This window comes from Stegostoma tigrinum, chromosome 28, assembly GCF_030684315.1.
Source record: "Stegostoma tigrinum isolate sSteTig4 chromosome 28, sSteTig4.hap1, whole genome shotgun sequence".
Classification (NCBI taxonomy): domain Eukaryota; kingdom Metazoa; phylum Chordata; class Chondrichthyes; order Orectolobiformes; family Stegostomatidae; genus Stegostoma; species Stegostoma tigrinum.
This window is the reverse complement of record NC_081381.1, coordinates 11,236,762-11,251,816: the sequence shown is the minus strand read 5'-3', so window position 1 is coordinate 11,251,816 and position 15,055 is coordinate 11,236,762. Positions and strand designations below refer to the sequence as shown.

Genomic DNA, 15,055 nt, shown 5'->3' with positions numbered 1-15,055 from the left:
CACCGCATCCCACAACCAGTCCAGTTTGTCCGCTCCCCCAACTGCGTCACACAACCAGCCCAGCTCATCCCCTCCACCCACTGCAGCCTAAAACCAGCCCAGCCTGTCTCTGCCTCCCTAACCTGTTCTTCCTCTCACCCATCCCTTCCTCCCACCTCAAGCCGTACCTCCATTTCCCACCTACTAACCTCATCCCACCTCCTTGACCTGTCCGTCTTCCCTGGACTGACCTATCCCCTCCCTACCTCCCCACCTACACTCTCCTCTCCACCTATCTTCTTTTCTCTCCATCTTCGGTCCACCTCTCCCTCTCTCCCTATTTATTCCAGAACTCTCTCCCCATCCCCCTCTCTGATGAACGGTCTAGGCCTGGAACGTCAGCTTTTGTGCTCCTGCGATGCTGCTTGGCCTGCTGTGTTCATTCAGCTCCACACTTTGTTATCTTGGATTCTCCAGCATCTGCAGTTCCCATTATCTCTGATACACCCTTAACAATTCTATTAGTGTTTTTTGAGGATGCAACAAGTAGAATAGATAAGTGATAACCAGTGGATGTGGTATATTTAGATTTTCAGAAGCTTTGATAAAATCCTTTTAAGGGTAAAGTTAAATCACATAGAATAATGGGTAATATATTGGCATGGATTAAGAACAGGTTTACAGAAAGGAAACTGAGACAGAAAAATGTTCCCCACTGAGTGGCAGGTAGTTACTTGCGGGGGTATCGTAAGGATCAATGCTTGGGCCTCAGCTATTCACTATAGATATTAAATTATCTGGATGAGGGAATCAAAGGCAATATTCCCACATTTGCTTTTGACACAAAATTTAGTTGGATTGAGAGTTGGAAGGACGATGCAATGAAGCTTCAAGGTGAATCTGACAAGTAGACAGAGTGTGCAAATATGTAGCAGATGCAGTACAATATGGCTAAGTGTAAAGATATACACCTTGGAATGATAAACAGAAAGGACGAATGTTATTTTAATGATGATATAGTGGTAAATGTGATGCACAAAATGATATGGGTAGCCTTATACACCAGCCTATGAATATAGACAGGCAGATGCAGCAAACAATTAGGAACAAGAAGGGAATACTAGTGTTCATTGCAAAAGGATTTGCATTCACAAGTCTTAGTACAGTTATGCAGGGTCTTGGTGAGACCACAGCTGGAGTATTGCTTCCTGTTTTGATCTTGCTACCTAGGTAAGCATATAATTGCTATACAAGCAGTGAGGCAGAGGTTTATCAGGGATGCCCTTCCAAGGAGAGATTGTTTTGAATAGCCCATGTTCATTAGACTTTATAAACATTCCATAGATTCTAAAACAATTCCTGCAAATTAGAAGCTAGCTAGTGTCACTCCATTATTTAAGAAAAAGCGAAGAAAGAAAATAGGAGACTACAGACTTGTCAGCCTTACATCAGTAGTAGTATCATAAGGAGTGTGTTAAGTAGGCACTGGATGTCAACATGGATTTGTGAATAGGATATCGTGTTTGATAAATTTGTTCGAGTTTTTTGTGGATTTTACTACCAAAATTTATAGCGCAGTAAATGAACAGGCACACTTGGATTTTCAGAAGGCTTTTGATAAAATTTCCACAGGCAGTTGAAAACAAAGTTAAAGAACATGGGATGGAAGGTGATGTACTGGCAAGGATTAAGGAGTTTCTCTTAACTGAGAGTCTAGATTAGGGGGACAATTTAATAATAAGGGGTATACTATTTAGAACCGAAGTGAGGAGAAATTTGTTTACTCAGAGGTGTGTGAATCCTTGGAATTCTCTACCCCAGAAGACTGTGGAAGTTTAGTCTTTGAGCATAATTAAAGTAGATGTTGAGAGATTTCTGATTATCCATGATGTAAAGGATTAAGGAGATAGTATGAGTAAAAGGCATTGGGTGAAAGGAATTGATTATATTAAGTAAAGAACAGGCTTATTAGACTGATCAGCCTACTCTTGTTTCCATCAAAATGTACGCGTCCCCTCTGTGTTACTTACTTTGGCAACCTGCTGTTTCTTCTTAGTGATTGTAATGAAGTCAATAAGCTGGACATTATAGAATATGAGTTCCTTGATTGGGGTTGTTAATCTGGTCCAATTGGGAAGCCCTGGCTGACACATAAAAAGAGTGAGTCTCAGAGATACTGAAACTCTGGTGCCTGACTCTGTACAATGTGGTACTAAGGTCAAGGACTATTTATGTCTAATTATACAGTGATTTGGTGATAGGATAGCAGCCTCTGTGGAGTTATTTTATCTTCCTCATAAAGGCTTTTCAAATTTAAGGCTTGCTTATTAATGTTATCAACTAACTAGGAATAAGACTTACACTTTCAGATGCTGGATCAGAAAATACTAATTCAAAATCCATTTGTGTTTCACCAGGGATTAAAGGTGCAAAGATGATTGGCAACTTGACAGAAGTAAATGCACCAATTTCATCCACTGTGATCTAAAACAAAAAAAAGTAAACATATGATGTTTAGAAGTAATAAAATTCAGTGGAAAAGACAATGAATGTCAGCATTTTATATCTTAATTTATAGGATTCTCTGAATTTACAAATAACAGTCTTCACTGAGAGAAACAGTGTTAAAACTATAGTTATGCTTCACTGGGGTGGAATGCTGGAAATCTAGTCCCACTATCTTGGAGTCATTACAAGAGTTAAAGATTTTACAAATTACGCAGAATTTCCCAGTTCACTTGGTTTTTTTTCTGTGTACAGGTTGAAATGGATTAGATTTCTGTACTTTGCAAGAATTACATTTTATCCTCAATTATAGAACGTGGAACATAGAACATTACAGCACAGTACAGGCCCTTCGGCCCTCGATGTTGTGCCGACCTGTCATACCGATCTCAAGCCCATCTAACCTACACTATTCCATGTACATCCATATGCTTATCCAATGACGACTTAAATGTACCTAAAGTTGGCAAATCTACTACCGTTGCAGGCAAAGCGTTCCATACCCTTACTACTCTCTGAGTAAAGAAACTACCTCTGACATCTGTCCTATATCTCTCACCCCTCAATTTAAAGCTATGCCCCCTCGTGCTCGCCGTTACCATCCTAGGAAAAAGGTTCTCCCTATCCACCCTATTTAACCCTCTGATTATTTTATATGTTTCAATTAAGTCACCTCTCAACCTTCTTCTCTCTAATGAAAACAGCCTCAAGTCCCTCAGCCTTTCCTCATAAGACCTTCCCTCCATACCAGGCAACATCCTAGTAAATCTCCTCTGCACCCTTTCCAAAGCTTCCATATCCTTCTTATAATGCGGTGACCAGAACTGTACGCAATACTCCAAGTGCGGCTGCACCAGAGTTTTGTACAGCTTCACTATAACCTCTTGGTTCCGGAACTTAATCCCTCTATTAATAAAAACTAAAACACTGTATGCCTTCTTAACAGCCTTGTCAACCTGGGTGGCAACTTTCAAGGATCTGTGTACATGGACACCGAGATCTCTCTGCTCATCTACACTACTAAGAATTTTACCATTAGATCCATTAATAGATTCTGACTACAAATAAATAATTATGAACCACTGATATATAACTTTAGTTAAAACACTAATGCACTTATAAACTCCTCCCTACTCATCCATATAGACAGACATGAAAAAAAATGTATGTATTATGGGCAGAGTGAAGAGTTAAGAAGGTAATTCAGAGGTCCCTGTCCACAGCGTTTGTTGAGGTGGATCCTTTTGCAGATCAGAATGCTGCTTCTCAATCGTCCTTCTCCAGGTATTTTCACATGTTTGCAGCAGGCACAGGATTTCACAGTTATACAGATCTTTACTAAGTAATTAAAAATCACAGCTTACAGCAGCTGATGAGGGGAAATAAACTGGCTTTCTTTGGGTTTTAGATGCCTTTCATGAAAGAGCATAAGCAGCTCTTCTTCCAGAAATCCATAGTTCTGCCCCAAGCAGTGATACCACAAGCTGTTCAGCTACCTGGGAGCCAACCATATTGTTGTTTGCAGACAGGAGGCCTTTGTCATTAATAACTAGTCACCATTTCACAGGCTAATCTGTTACTTGCCATCAGCAAAATCTCCATTCATACACAGACCCCTGGCTTCATCTTATCTGTACCTAGGCTTTCCCCATTGCTTGAATGAACCACTGTGTAAACGTCATTTACAATGAGTGTCAGGCAACTTACTTCAGAAAAAATGCAATGACCCCCAGCTTTTAAAACAGTTCTTTTCCCATTTCAGTCCACCATCAAAAATCCAAAAACATTAAGAGTTACGGTCTTCACACTATTTTCAAATGCAAGTTGGAGGTGCCACATATATACTACATCTCATAAAAAAATTGTTCCAGACTCACACAAGAGGTGAGGTTGTCTATGCAACTTTCAAATGTGCATGCATTTATTATGATGCTTTCACTATACCAAAACCTTTTCTGCTATTAAACAACCACAAGACTCTAATTTGATGAATTCAGGAGTAGCCTGAATACTGGCTTGACTCTTCTTAAATACATCATGGTAGGTCACTGTTTTTAAAAAAAGTGCCCAGTTTTCATTGCTTAGTAATGTGTTTGGCTTTCAAATCCATGCAAACAACTCAAATTCATCCCTTAATAACTGCAACTGTAAAGGTATTAATTTAAAATTTGCAGTTTTCATCTATCACTTTCGATTCACCTTTTCATATGGACCTGTGTTCACTTTCATGAGTAAAGTAACATTTTTTTAACTAGCGATCAGTTTAAAATTTCTGGAAGATGATCCTTTCTTTCTGTCAAATCTGAACAACAAGAAATCCAAACTCATACAAATCAAAAGGAAAAGAAATAAAACTATAGGTACTATCAAGATGAACTATAAACAGAGTATATCCAAGCAACATTCCTCTAAAATTTCTTCACAAATAGCACCTATACTGCATGGAATACAATGGTTCAAGGTTACCCTCAGTACCTTCTTAAAGGCACTTATGAATGATCAATAAATGCTGGTTCAGTCAACAATACTCACAGCCCATGAACAACTTTTTTTAAAAAATGGAGCAATCAGGATCTATAGTGAGAAAGGCAACCTTGGTGCTTTAGGTTTAGAATTTTTCTCAGAATGCAAGCTGATCTGTGTTTCCTCCTCATAGATATTAAAAGATCTATTGCATGTTTCATTTTGTTTCAACAACTAAACACCTCTTAAAAGCGGCCAACACTATTTTTGCCTTGCATCATAAGATTATAAGAACATAGGAGCAGAATTAGACCATTTGGCCCATTGAATTCTGCTCCATTATTCAATCAGGGCTGATATATTTCTCAACTACCCTTGATTCTTTTATCAATCAAGAATCTATATATCTCAGTCTCAAATACACTCAATGACTTGGCCTCCACAGCCCTCTATAGCAATGAGTTCCACATTTTAACCACCCTCTGGTTGAAGCAATTCCTCCTCATCTCAGTTCCAAAGGGTTGTTCCTTCACTCTGAGGCTGTGCCATCAGGTACTTTTCTCTCCTACTAGTGGAAATATCTTCACATTCACTCTATCCGGGCTTCTTAGTATTCTGTAAGTTTCAATCAGGTCTGCCCTTACTCTGCTAAATTCCAGCAAGTACAGACCCAGAGTCCCCAACCACTCCTCATATGATAAGCCCTTAATTCCCAGGATCACTCTTGTGGACTCCCTCTAAGGTCAGCACATCCTTCCTTCAATATGGGGCCCTGAACCCCTCAATATTCCTAATGTGGTTTCACCAGAGCCTTATACAGCCTTAGCTGTACATCTCTGGTCTTGTATTTTAGGCTTCTTGAAATGAATGCTAACATTGTACTTGCCTTCCTAACTGCCAAATGAATCTACATGTTAACCTGAAGAGGATCCTGCACCAGGGCTCCCAGGTCCCTTTGTATTTCAGATTTCCAAAGCCTTTCCTCATTTAGAATATAATCTACATCTCCATTCCTCCTACCAAAGTTTGTAGCCTCACACTTTCCTACATTATATTCCATTGGCCACTTGTTTGTCTACTTTCCTGACCTCTCCAAATTCTTCTGCAGCTTTCCTGTCTCCTCAACACCGCCTGTCCCTTCACCCATCTTTGTTTCATCTGCAAACCTAGTAATAATGCCCTCAGTTCCTTTGTCTAGATCATTAATGCCATCCTGAAAAAGAATCCTTTATCCCCACTCTCCACCTTCTGCCAGTCAACCAATCCTCTATTCAGGCTAGTACCTTGCCCCTAATACCATGGGGTCTTATGTTATTTAGCAGCCTCCTGTGCAACACCTTTTCAAAAATCCTCTGGAAATCCAAATACATCATAGCCACTGGCCTGCCTTTGCCTAACTTGCTTGTCACCTCCTCAAAGAATTCTAACTGATTTATCAGGTATAACTTCCTGTTGGCAAATCAAGCTGACTCCACCCCAGTACTAGGCGCTTCCAAGTAGTCCACAATCTTATCCTTGGCCTATAGTTTTGCCTCACTCCTTTCTTAAACAAGGGTGCTACATTTAAACATTTTCCTGTCCTTTGGCACCGTCCCTAGCTCTAGTGATCCCGAAAAGATCACTACCAAAGTCTCTACAATCTCCTCAGCTATCTCCTTTATAACTGTGGGGTACAGTCCATCTAATCCTGGGTGAATTATCCAGCTTTCAGATTCACAGCACCTTAGTGATGGCCACTCACTTCATCCCTCTGACTGTCCTGGAATTCTGGTATGTGGTTGGTGTCTTCCACTGTGAAAACTGATGCAAAATACCTATGTAATTCATCCACCATTTCTTTGTTCCCCATTGCCACTTCTCCTGCCTCATTTTCTAGTTGACCAACATCCACTTTTGCCTATCTCTTATGTTTTAGATATTTAAAAAATTCTTGAAACTATTTTTTATATTTCTAGCTAGTCTACTCTCATATTTCATCTTCGCCCCTCCTCCATTGCTTTTTAATTAAGTTATCCTCTGCTGTTCTAAAGGCTTCCTAATCCTCTGACTTTCCATTGATCTTCACCACATTGCATGCTTTTTTTTTTGCTTTTATGTTGTGCCTGACTTCACTTGTCAGCCATGGTTGTCTCATCCTCCCTGTAGTATGTTTCTTCTTCCTTGGGATGAATTGCTGCTGTGCCTCTTCCATTTACCCCAGATACCCCTGCCCTTGCTGCTCTATCATCTTCCCTGTTAAGCTACCCTTCCAATCAACTCTAGCCAGCTCCTCCCTCATGTCTTTGTAGTTACCTTTACTCAATTGAGTACCTTCATATCTGATTCCAGCTTTTCCTTCTAAAACTGCAGGGTTCATTCTAACATGTTATAGCTACTGCCTCCTAGGGGTTTCTTCACCTTAAGCACCCTAATTAAATCTGTCTCTTTGCGCATCATGAAATCTAGAATTGTCTATTCCCATTGTGGGCTCTACCACAAGCTGCTCCAAAACCAAACCATCTCATAGACATTCTTTTCTTGAGATCTGCTACCAACCTGATTTTCCCAGTCCACCTACATATTGAAGTTCCCCATGATGATTGTAATAGTGCCTTTTTTATATGCCTTTTTGATCTCCTAATTTATTTTCTTCCCCACATCCTGACTACTACCAGAAGGCCAGTACACAACTCTCATCAGGGTCCTTCTTTGTTTGTGACTCCTCAACTCTACCCACACAGATTCTATGTCTTCTGACTCTATTTCACTTCTTTCTATTGATTGAATTTCTTACCAACAAGGCAACACTTTGCCCATGTGCCTGTCCTCTCAATGGGACATGTATCCTTGCATGTTTACGTCCCACCCTGATCCCATTACAGCCACAACTCAGTGATACCCACAATATTGAACGTGCCAATTTCAATCTGTGCGACAAGCTCATTTACCTTGTTTCATATACTGTACGCATTTAAATACAAGACCCTCAGTCCTGCATTGTCTGCTCCCCTTCTCATTGTTGACCCCTTGTCTGCTGTGCCTGAAGATAGATTTCTGACCCTTTCCATACTCTCTTTCCTATTACTTGTATAGTAAAATGAGATTATTGGGCCAGAGCTGCTGTGGTAGCTGTCAAATTTAAATTGTTGAGAATATCAGAAATAGAGCTAAAACAGAGGGCAGAAAAGCATAAATATCACCTGAGGAAGGAGAGAATACAAGGCGGCTTATCATGTATGTCAGAACAGTTTGGGGGTGAGTGAAAATGACCTCAGATGTGTTTGCAACATGAAGAACTAGTATGGATAGCTCTAGCTATCATTGCAAAAAACTGCTGCAGACCACCAATTAAACAGAAAGACGAGGATCTGCTTGAAGACCTAAGAAAGGTGTGTGAGAACAGGAATATTTTATGGAAGATAATTTCAGTCAGCCTGATCTAAACTGGTCTAGATCCAGAATTGGAAAGTGTACTATATGGCTTTATCGTGACTCATTGAACGAGAGAAGCAATGCTCATCTTGATCTCACAAATACAGCAACAAGAAAATGGAAATCCCAGCACACCACAGACCACAGAACCAAAAACATTTATACAAACAGGGACACAATTAAACCTAGGACTAAGAGAAACATTTGTCACTTTAAAAGATCTATATTTGATAGGATGACAGAAGATTCAAAACAAATTGATTTAAGTGAATGCTTACAAAGTTAAAGAAACAAAGAACTGCAATTGCTAGAAATCAGAAACAGAAACAGAAATTGCTAGAAAAACTTAGCAAGTCTGGAAGCATATGTGGAGAGAAAGCCCAGTTATGCTTAATCCCTGTTCAATGAAATGAGAATAGAAACATCTTTTAAAATATAGCCGTGGCCACATAAGCTAAGTGCATGCTCAAAAATCGTGAGCTTAGACTGAACCAGTGTCATCCTGAATAGTTTCACAGACAATAAAAAATAAAAAGGAAAAATGAGCTGAAGAAATCCTGCAGGGAGAAAAAGAATCTTGCCATTGTGGATATAAATTCATGCAAAAATATATTAAATGGATGATCAGAGAGAAAAAAACTGAAATAAACGCAGCAGGACAGACAAAATATACGATTTTTAAAAATCTTTCAATACTGCCTGGAAGAGATGAGAACCAGATCATCAGAGTATGCCAATTCAGGGTAAAAATATCTGGGAAATTCTCTGATTCCTTTAGGAGATCAATGGTAGTCCAAGAAATTATGCTGGCCCTGATAATTCTCTCTCTCACTCTCTCTCTCTCTCTCTCTCTATCTCTTAGGAGTTCCTCAGGATTGAGGATAAGGGTCTTCCACTCCCGTCCTGAGATGGCTAAATGCCATTCATGAAGATGTGATGTTCAAATTCTGAAACTTCATTTTGAGGGGGTAGAAGTTGACTGACCTCTGTACAATACTGGAAACTTTATGAGGCAGTCTCCATCACTGCCAGAAATAGGTCTTGCACTTGCTGAAGGAATAATTCACCTACCCCTCTTGCAGGACAATCTGGCACATGTTGATGTGAACTAGAGAACAGTTGCCATCTACAAAGGCTTCATGCCAATGCAGTTGGCAATCATGGGCGTTGTGGACAGAAACAGATGGTAAGGCCAGAGTATATGCCACACAAAATATTTGGCCATCTTTACCACCTTTTCTCTTGGCACTGAACTCTTTTCCTCACACACTCTGCATGACAACCTGGTATTACTTAGAGCTGCCCGTCATCTGCTACCGTTTTCTCTTGCCATTAATTGCTAAGGTTCTTCCTCTCTCTGCATTTCAAAACTATTGAAGCAATGCAGTCAACCATACAGCATGTGTTCAACTGTGGGCACACTGCATAGGTGCTGAATAATTTCCATGACACTATAAATGGCTGGCACAAGCACAGTCCATGATGGGTTGGTTAGAATATAATAACTGAAACAAAGTATGCACATACAGTGCAGCTCAAAGTATTATCTGATATAATTAGGATTATATTGAGATTGAGATAAAACAGAATAAAGAAAGCTAGCTTAATCCGTGGCCGACTGCTTATTTAGAACTAATGTGCCTGTGTTTTAAACACGGCCAGAATGGGTGTTGGGATATAATTCCAGCTGATTTTATTACTGGACAAGTCAGATCCCACACTGAAATCTGGCTTGATCATATTTTGTCTTATTTTAGCTGTAACTAGATTGTCTTCCACTGAAAGATAAACATGAAATATTGTAGATTCAGCTTTAATAATAAAACAGAAGTTGATTGAACAAAAGAAATGACAATAAATTAAAATAAACCATACTATTTACATATAACATAAATATTTAGAAACATTCAATAAATTAAAATTCCATTAATCCCCAAAGTAACCTTTACAATACTCACACAGAGGGAATTCTTTTCTCTTTTATATCTATATGGCTTAATTTACCTGTAGCTTCAAGTCACGACTTAAGAATGAGGCAGCCTCTTCCCACAGTCATCACACAATTAAGCTTAGACTATCTCAGCTTAAAAATAAGCCCTTCACCATTTTAACGAGGTCAAAAATCACATGACACCAGGTTATAGTCCAATAGGTTTATTTGAAAACAGTAGCTTTCAAAGCTCTGCTTCTTCCTCAAGTGTAGTGTGGAAGAAGTATAGCAACACAGAATTTATAAGCAGAATGGTAACAAACCTGAAAATGACTTGCTGACTGCCTCCTGTTGAATCTGAGATAATGGGAACTGCAGATGCTGGAGATTCCAAGTTAATAAAATGTGAGGCTGGATGAACACAGCAGGCCAAGCAGCATCTCAGGAGCACAAAAGCTGACGTTTCGGGCCTAGACCCTTCATCAGAGAGGGGGATGGGGGGAGGGAACTGGAATAAATAGGGAGAGAGGGGGAGGCGGACCGAAGATGGAGAGTAAAGAAGATAGGTGGAGAGGGTGTAGGTGGGGAGGTAGGGAGGGGATAGGTCAGTCCAGGGAAGACGGACAGGTCAAGGAGGTGGGATGAGGTTAGTAGGTAGCTGGGGGTGCGGCTTGGGGTGGGAGGAAGGGATGGGTGAGAGGAAGAACCGGTTAGGGAGGCAGAGACAGGTTGGACTGGTTTTGGGATGCAGCGGGTGGGGGGGAAGAGCTGGGCTGGTTGTGTGGTGCAGTGGGGGGAGGGGATGAACTGGGCTGGTTTAGGGATGCAGTGGGGGAAGGGGAGATTTTGAAACTGGTGAAGTCCACATTGATACCATATGGCTGCAGGGTTCCCAGGCGGAATATGAGTTGCTGTTCCTGCAACCTTCGGGTGGCATCATTGTGGCAGTGCAGGAGGCCCATGATGGACATGTCATCAAGAGAATGGGAGGGGGAGTGGAAATGGTTTGCGACTGGGAGGTGCAGTTGTTTGTTGCGAACTGAGCGGAGGTGTTCTGCAAAGCGGTCCCCAAGCCTCCGCTTGGTTTCCCCAATGTAGAGAAAGCCGCACCGGGTACAGTGGATGCAGTATACCACATTGGCAGATGTGCAGGTGAACCTCTGCTTAATGTGGAATGTCATCTTGGGGCCTGGGATGGGGGTGAGGGAGGAGGTGTGGGGACAAGTGTAGCATTTCCTGCGGTTGCAGGGGAAGGTGCCGGGTGTGGTGGGGTTGGAGGGCAGTGTGGAGCGAACAAGGGAGTCACGGAGAGAGTGGTCTCTCCGGAAAGCAGACAGGGGTGGGGATGGAAAAATGTCTTGGGTGGTGGGGTCGGATTGTAAATGGCGGAAGTGTCGGAGGATAATGCGTTGTATCCGGAGGTTGGTAGGGTGGTGTGTGAGAACGAGGGGGATCCTCTTGGGGCGGTTGTGGCGGGGGCGGGGTGTGAGGGATGTGTCGCGGGAAATGCGGGAGACGCGGTCAAGGGCGTTCTCAATCACCGTGGGGGGGAAGTTGCGGTCCTTAAAGAACTTGGACATCTGGGATGTGCGGGAGTGGAATGTCTTATCGTGGGAGCAGATGCGGCGGAGGCGGAGGAATTGGGAATAGGGGATGGAATTTTTGCAGGAGGGTGGGTGGGAGGAGGTGTATTCTAGGTAGCTGTGGGAGTCGGTGGGCTTGAAATGGACATCAGTTACAAGCTGGTTGCCTGAGATGGAGACTGAGAGGTCCAGGAAGGTGAGGGATGTGCTGGAGATGGCCCAGGTGAACTGAAGGTTGGGGTGGAAGGTGTTGGTGAAGTGGATGAACTGTTCGAGCTCCTCTGGGGAGCAAGAGGCGGCGCCGATACAGTCATCAATGTACCGGAGGAAGAGGTGGGGTTTGGGGCCTGTGTAGGTGCGGAAGATGGACTGTTCCACGTAACCTACAAAGAGGCAGGCATAGCTGGGGCCCATGCGGGTGCCCATGGCCACCCCCTTAGTCTGTAGGAAGTGGGAGGAGTCAAAAGAGAAGTTGTTGAGTGTGAGGACGAGTTCCGCTAGGCGGATGAGAGTGTCGGTGGAGGGGGCCTGGTCGGGCCTGCGGGACAGGAAGAAGCGGAGGGCCTTGAGGCCATCTCCATGCGGAATGCAGGTGTACAGGGACTGGACGTCCATGGTGAATATGAGGTGTTGGGGGCCAGGGAATTGGAAGTCCTGGAGGAGGTGGAGGGCGTGGGTGGTGTCACGGACATAGGTGGGGAGTTCCTGGACCAAAGGGGAGAAAATGGAGTCCAGATAGGTGGAGATGAGTTCGGTGGGGCAGGAGCAGGCTGAGACGATGGGTCGACCAGGGCAGGCAGGTTTGTGGATTTTGGGAAGGAGATAGAAACGGGCCGTGCGGGGTTGGGGAACAATGAGGTTGGAGGCTGTGGGTGGGAGGTCCCCTGAGGTGATGAGGTCATGAATGGTGTTGGAGATGATGGTTTGGTGCTCGGGTGTGGGGTCATGATCGAGGAGGCGGTAGGAGGTGGTGTCGGAGAGTTGGCGTCTGGCCTCGGCGATGTAGAGGTCAGTGTGCCATACTACCACTGCGCCACCCTTGTCTGCGGGTTTGATGGTGAGGTTGGGGTTGGAGCGGAGGGAGCGGAGGGCTGCCCGTTCTGCGGGGGAGAGGTTGGAGTGGGTGAGAGGGGTGGAGAGGTTGAGGCGGTTAATGTCTCGACGGCAGTTGGAGATGAAGAGGTCGAGTCGACGGCAGTTGGAGATGAAGAGGTCGAGTCGACGGCAGTTGGAGAGCCCTCACCCCCATCCCAGGCCCCAAGATGACATTCCACATTAAGCAGAGGTTCACCTGCACATCTGCCAATGTGGTATACTGCATCCACTGTACCCGGTGCGGCTTTCTCTACATTGGGGAAACCAAGCGGAGGCTTGGGGACCGCTTTGCAGAACACCTCCGCTCAGTTCGCAACAAACAACTGCACCTCCCAGTCGCAAACCATTTCCACTCCCCCTCCCATTCTCTTGATGACATGTCCATCATGGGCCTCCTGCACTGCCACAATGATGCCACCCGAAGGTTGCAGGAACAGCAACTCATATTCCGCCTGGGAACCCTGCAGCCATATGGTATCAATGTGGACTTCACCAGTTTCAAAATCTCCCCTTCCCCCACTGCATCCCTAAACCAGCCCAGTTCATCCCCTCCCCCCACTGCACCACACAACCAGCCCAGCTCTTCCCCCCCACCCACTGCATCCCAAAACCAGTCCAACCTGTCTCTGCCTCCCTAACCGGTTCTTCCTCTCACCCATCCCTTCCTCCCACCCCAAGCCGCACCCCCAGCTACCTACTAACCTCATCCCACCTCCTTGACCTGTCCGTCTTCCCTGGACTGACCTATCCCCTCCCTACCTCCCCACCTACACCCTCTCCACCTATCTTCTTTACTCTCCATCTTCGGTCCGCCTCCCCCTCTCTCCCTATTTATTCCAGTTCCCTCCCCCCATCCCCCTCTCTGATGAAGGGTCTAGGCCCGAAACGTCAGCTTTTGTGCTCCTGAGATGCTGCTTGGCCTGCTGTGTTCATCCAGCCTCACATTTTATTATCCTGTTGAATCTTTAATCAGTTAGAGAAAGGAGATGCAGGTTTCTATTGATAAAATGCAAATCCCAGAACTTCTTTCAAGTCAGTGTCCTGACACACACACAAACACACACACACACACACACAACACGCACACACACGCACACACACACACACACACACACACACACACACACACACACACACACACACACACACACACACACACACAGAGTCTCTCTCTCTCTCTCAAACAGGCACGCACACACAAATACACACACCATATACACATACTCTCTATCTCTCTCACACACATACATATATACAGACACACACTCACTCACACACTCTGTCTCTCTCTCTCTCAGACACACACGCACATACAAATAAATCTATGGGGTGAATTATTTCATCCAAGATGTTTGTGTATTTGCAGATACAACCCTATTTTGTTCAAAAAATGAAACCAGCTTGACTGCAGGTTAAAACACCAGATAGATCCTAAATAAGGCCACACACCTGAAGTGCATTGTCTGACCTGACACACAACATCTTGTATATACTGATAAAACCTTTAATTATCTCAGGGCAATGACTTGAAAGAAATTTTGGGATTTGCATTTTAATCAATAGAAACCTGCTTCTTCTTTCTGACTGATTAAAGATTCAACAGGATGCAGTCAGCAAGTCATTTTTAGGTTTGTTATCTTTCTGCTTATAAATTCTGTGTTGGTATATTTCCTCTTGCACACTGTACCTGAGGAAGGAACAGAGCTCTGATTATTAATGGACAATAAAATTTGAGGCTGGATGAACACAGCAGGCCCAGCAGCATCTCAGGAGCACAAAAGCTGATGAAGGGCCTGCTGTGTTCATCCAGCCTCACATTTTATTGTCTTGGACTCTCCAGCATCTGCAGTTCCCATTATCACTTATCTCTGATTATTAATGTTTTCAAATAAACTTGTTGGACTATAACCTGATGTGGGTGATTTTTGACCTTTTCCAACTCAGTCCAACGCCAGCACCTCCACATCATGGCATTTTAACCAAAACGGCTTGCCTGGAACTTTTAAACTAAACTCCTTACATTAAGGTAGCCTATTTCTTAACAGTCCTGAACTAACTCCCTTCCTCAGAAGCAATTGTTTCATACATC

At 43.4% G+C, this 15,055-nt stretch overlaps 1 protein-coding gene across 4 annotated transcripts in view; it reads right to left on the bottom strand.

The window, feature by feature from the left end:
* cfap74 (cilia and flagella associated protein 74) overlaps window positions 1-15,055 on the bottom strand; it is a 190,787-nt gene that overhangs the window by 79,940 nt on the left and 95,792 nt on the right. For all 4 annotated transcript variants that reach the window (XM_048561032.2, XM_059638059.1, XM_048561033.2 and 1 more), the window contains one exon: window positions 2,341-2,463. In XM_048561032.2, the coding sequence (XP_048416989.1) occupies window positions 2,341-2,463 (123 nt within the window). The remainder of the gene's footprint in view (window positions 1-2,340; window positions 2,464-15,055) is intronic.